This window comes from Capsicum annuum, chromosome 11 (assembly GCF_002878395.1).
Source record: "Capsicum annuum cultivar UCD-10X-F1 chromosome 11, UCD10Xv1.1, whole genome shotgun sequence".
Classification (NCBI taxonomy): Eukaryota; Viridiplantae; Streptophyta; class Magnoliopsida; order Solanales; family Solanaceae; genus Capsicum; species Capsicum annuum.
This window is the reverse complement of record NC_061121.1, coordinates 223,309,659-223,314,508: the sequence shown is the minus strand read 5'-3', so window position 1 is coordinate 223,314,508 and position 4,850 is coordinate 223,309,659. Positions and strand designations below refer to the sequence as shown.

The 4,850-nt window shown below is 35.8% G+C and overlaps 1 protein-coding gene across 1 annotated transcript; it reads right to left on the bottom strand.

The window, feature by feature from the left end:
- Positions 1 to 571: 571 nt before the first annotated feature.
- Positions 572 to 4,850, bottom strand: LOC107848291 (dr1-associated corepressor). Its single transcript, XM_016693021.2, has 6 exons — positions 4,692 to 4,850; positions 2,289 to 2,361; positions 2,041 to 2,134; positions 1,845 to 1,955; positions 1,692 to 1,749; positions 572 to 1,348 (listed from the first exon to the last, which is right to left on the bottom strand). Exons 1-6 carry the CDS (start codon positions 4,722 to 4,724, stop codon positions 842 to 844), a joined length of 876 nt encoding a protein of 291 aa, XP_016548507.2. The 5' UTR covers positions 4,725 to 4,850; the 3' UTR covers positions 572 to 841.

Genomic DNA, 4,850 nt, shown 5'->3' with positions numbered 1-4,850 from the left:
TAATACAATATCTTAGTATTTAGATGCAGACACCTAAATCTAACGGATGAGGTTTTAGATAAGTTAACCACTTAAAATATATCATCTATTTTAGTGATACACATTAGCTTGAATATGTAATAAAACGCCAGGCTAGTTCCAATTGAAGCACTGATGTGTATATTGTGTGGTTAATATATCTACATAATAGGCGCTTGAGAACACATAAGCTTTTTCAAAGTGTTTAATAGAAACACTTTATCATGTGTTGTTGATCTTTTTATTGAAATAGACTGCAATTTGAGGGGCGCTTGAGAACACACAAGCTTTTCCAAAGTGTTTAATAGAAACACTTAATCATGTGTTGTTGATCTTTTTATTGAAATAGACTACTTAATCATGTGTTGTTGATCTTTTTATTGAAATAGACTGCAATTTGAGTGTCTAAATGAAATTTGTTTATACATACAAAGTAACATCAGACTAAAAAAACAACCACACTTGAAAACATGTCAGTATTCTCCAAGTTAAATAAAGAAATGTAAAGAATCTTAGCATCTAAACTGACAAATTCTGACACAACACAGAACACTGGATGTAACCTCCAACCTAGAATATATTTCTGAATTAGAAGTTAGACATTGTACATGCTTTTTCCTAAGATGTTTGTTGGTGAACAATACAGAAAAGACTATAAATACAGGTGCCTAAGTAGCTGGAAAAAAAAACCCTGAGAAATCTGAGCTTCATTGACAATGATGCCCCTTTTCTTTTACACTTGAACTAAACTTCCTAAAAGACTTGAACAAGCCCTACTTGTATGTGAGTTGTAACTGCTCCGACACCATTAGAATAACAATCCCTATCCTTCTTCGTCGTAATCTTCCTCTTCCTCGTCTAACCCTTTGTTTAAGTTGGCCAGTTGAATTGGATCGATGGCCATCTTTTCCATCTCGGACAAGGACCATCCAGGGATTTCCTCATGCTTCACTTCAGGAGGCAGAAGCACTTCAGGAGGCGGTGGAGCTGTTGATGACGAAGGGGCTTCAGATGGTATTGGTGTCGATTCCACACTCTCGTTTAAGTCAATATTGAGATCGAAGTTTCTAGCGGGGACGGCTTCTGAGGATTTAGCAGCTGAAATGTTCTTTGTATCTGCTGCTGGTTCTGCTACATAGTCCACCATCCTTTCATCGTTTTGCTTTGGCTTCTCGTCATCCTTTTGATGTGAAACACCAGCAGGATCTTCAAGTTTTTCGCTGTGAACATTGGAGTCACCTTTCTCTGCTGCTCGTGCTCCTCTACCACGGCCTCTACCCCTACCCCTGCCTCGTCCCCTCCCACTACTACTGTTGTTTGCAGTCTCATTCTGTGATTTAAACAAAAAGCCATTATTATACCAACAAAAACATGCACAGTATAATCCCAGGGAAGGATGTAAGTGGACCTTACCTCTACCTTTGTGGGGTAGAGAGGCTGTTTCGATAGACCCTCGGCTCAAAAGAAAGAAAATCTGACAGTATCCTAGCAAGATACAAAGCAATTAAAACAGAAAATCAAGACAAAGCCACTAGTATACCGGAAGTGCAACTACATAGAAGAAATCAGACTACATACAGTATTTGGTATTAAAAGTTTGCAGCTTGGTCAATGTCTGAAGTAACAAATGGGATATCCATGGAAAACCTAAAATTTAAAGACAATCTACATACCGCGTGATTCCTTTTGATATCATCATCACTGTCATGATCGTCTTCATCAGCAACTTTCCTGAATCAGCAAACAGTCAGCTGTTAATGATACAAATCCATCACAAGTTAAAACCCGTCACAGGCAAGAAAAACATAGAAACTACAATTTTTAACCTTCTTTTGGTAGCAGATTCAGCACCAGCATCTGGCCCCCCTAGATCAGGAACCCGACTCACTACATCCTTGAGGAAATCAAACACATTAAAGCTCTGGATACATTGTTTCCTGTGAAGTAAAGGGACCAAGTTAGCTGTTAACCAGAGAACTAATACAATGTGTAATATCATAAACGGCGGTTAACTAAACTTACAAATGGAAAGAATTCATAGTTTTCGCTCCTTTCTTGAGGGTGATATCATACGTACGGTCACAAAGATCTTGCAGAAAGAGTTCAAGAGCTTTTGCTGAACATACACCATTGACAAACATGAGTTAGGATAAACAAAATGGAAGACACAAAAATAGATACCAAGAAACAAAGGAATGAATAAGGGTAAATAGCTCTTAAACCAGTTGAACCAAAGTGCTAAAATAAATTCATTGAACTAAAGGACTTACATACTAAAAGAGGAACAGCCATGGCAATCTTCCCCACATCCTCATCAGCTTGCATGATCTTCTTAATCCGAGCCTGCAAATGAATGCCAAGAAGTATAAGAACACTTAAAATCTTTGATTCAGCAACTTAATCAGCGGAGACGTTAACTTCATTTAACAATAGCTGATGAGACATGTACACAATTTCATTTACGTCTAGATGTTAACATACAAAACTTTGAACAGCAAGTCTCCAATTCCAATCACCATAATTCTTCACGTGAAACTAAATAGCAATACAAGATACTGTTAAACCGTGAGAGATGCAGACTATAAGACCAAACTAAATCACAGGCATCCACAGCAGAACCTCAAAATACACGTTTGTTGCATGCATGCCCATTCTGCAATTTAATTTGTACTATATGTCTGCATTTAACTAGTCATATCCCAACTACCAGTTCTAATTAAGTGCTGAACCCTTTATAAACACCCCGAATTAGAAACTTGCGTTAAAAATTAAATCCAAACATCACTGGCTTTCTCCGTGGAACAAAGCTATTTACGTGCTCTGCCTGCGCGAGTTTCAGTCATAGAACTACTAATTTCTACTTACCTTTCCCCAAAAGGAAACTACTTTTTGCAACTTCAAAGAACTGTTTTTGCTCTCAGCAGATGAGGGGAAGGTTAGAAAAACTACAGGAAAGACATGGTCCAGTAACTATCACAAACAACTTATATATGTTCAAAACATATCAGGGAGCACTGACAGCTTAAGCATGGTCAGATGTCTTCGTCTACTATTAAGATCTAACCACTGGACTCAAGAGATTAAAAATCCATACTTCATGAAACTCAACCGCTAGAAACAAGAAAACATGTGATCTCTTTTCTTCTTTTTGCCTTCTTTTGTGGGGCACCTAATCTAGCGGTCAACCTATAACCTGTTTAATATCCAACCAAACTACGCAAATACTCAGCATACTTTGGAACCTTACAAATTAGCCAGTTCTATTGATTCAATAGCCTTATAACTATCACCAAGACATCAAAGCTCAAAGCTTTATTCGCGCAAAACTGAACTTAAAAGTATAAAAGCTCCAAGCTTTCAAATGTACAAGCAACAATTAAACATTAGACATCAAGACCCAGCCATACCTTAAACCATACAAATTTGACAGTTCTATTCATTCAATAGCCAAATAACCTTCACCAAAACATCAAAGCTCAAAGTTTTTTTCACACAAAAGGGGAACAAAAAGCACCATTTTTTCAAATTTACAAGCAACAATTAAACAGTACGAATCCAAACCCAACCATACCTTGAACCACACAAATTAGATAGTTCTTTGTTTTGACAACCTACAAATTAGATAGTTCTATTCATTCAATAACCTTATAACTATAACGAAAACATCGAAGATAGAAACTTTTCCCCAAAAAAGGAGGAACTAAAAGCTCCAAACTTTCAAATTTACAAACAACACCCAAAAAGCTATGCAACAAACAAAATTAAGAACACCCCAGATAACCTTTTGAATTCAAAAACACAAAAAAGGAGGAAAAAAACCATACAGGATATAGAAAATCAAGAACGCCCAGAAACACCAACAGATCTATACATAAACCAAAACTAAAAAACTAAATATAAAAAATTTTAAAAATGGAATAGAAATTTGACAGTTCTATTCATTCAATAGCCTAATAACTATCACCAATACATCAAAGCTCAAAGCTTTAATTTATTTTTTTTTACAACTGTGATGTCCGGGTCTAAATCCACAGCTCAAAGTTTCCTAATCTATATATAATAGTGCTTTGTCTAGGCTGAAAATCGAACATGAGACCTCATGGTGCTCAACTCACTGCCATTTGACCACTAAGCCACACCCTTGGGTGCCAAAGCTCAAAGCTTTTCTCTCACAAAATACAAACTAAAAGCTCCAAAGTTTCAAATTCACAAGCAACACCCAAGCTCCAAAGTTTCAAATTCACAAGCAACACCCAAAAAGCTATGCAATAAACCAAAATCAAGAACACCCCAGTTAATTTTTGAATTCAAAAATACAAAAAAAGATACAAAAAAACCATATGAAATATACAAAATCAAGAAAACCCAAAAACACCAACAAACCTATACATACACCAAAACTAAAAAAAAATATAGAATACATAAAATCAAGAACACCCAAAAACCCCAACAAACCTATACATAAACCAAAACTAAAAAAAAACATATAAAATACATCAAATCAAGAACACCCAAAAACACCAACAAACCTATACACAAACCAAAACTGAAAAAAAAACATATTGAATACATAAAATCAAGAACACCGAAAAACACCAACAAACCTATACATAAACCAAAATGAAAAGAAAATAAAAAAAAATTGAGGACAAAAACGGGAAAGTGAAACTTACTGCAGGAAATCTGGTATCAAGCCTCTTCCTCATAGCTTCCAACAAATCAAACCAACAAAAATTACTCAAACCCTAGATTTATCCAACTTTTTTGCCCCTTTTCACACACACACAACCCGTGTATATAACTACCTATATCTATATATACCAAAAAAAAAA

Coding starts and splice junctions, on each gene's coding strand:
- LOC107848291 (XM_016693021.2), bottom strand. CDS start 4,724: ATGAGGAAGAGGCTTGATACCAGATTTCCTGCA. Junction 1,956..2,040: donor ACTATGAATTCTTTCCATTT/GTAAGTTTAGTT, acceptor TTTACTTCACAG/GAAACAATGTATCCAGAGCT. Junction 1,349..1,691: donor ATATCAAAAGGAATCACGCG/GTATGTAGATTG, acceptor TTTAAATCACAG/AATGAGACTGCAAACAACAG.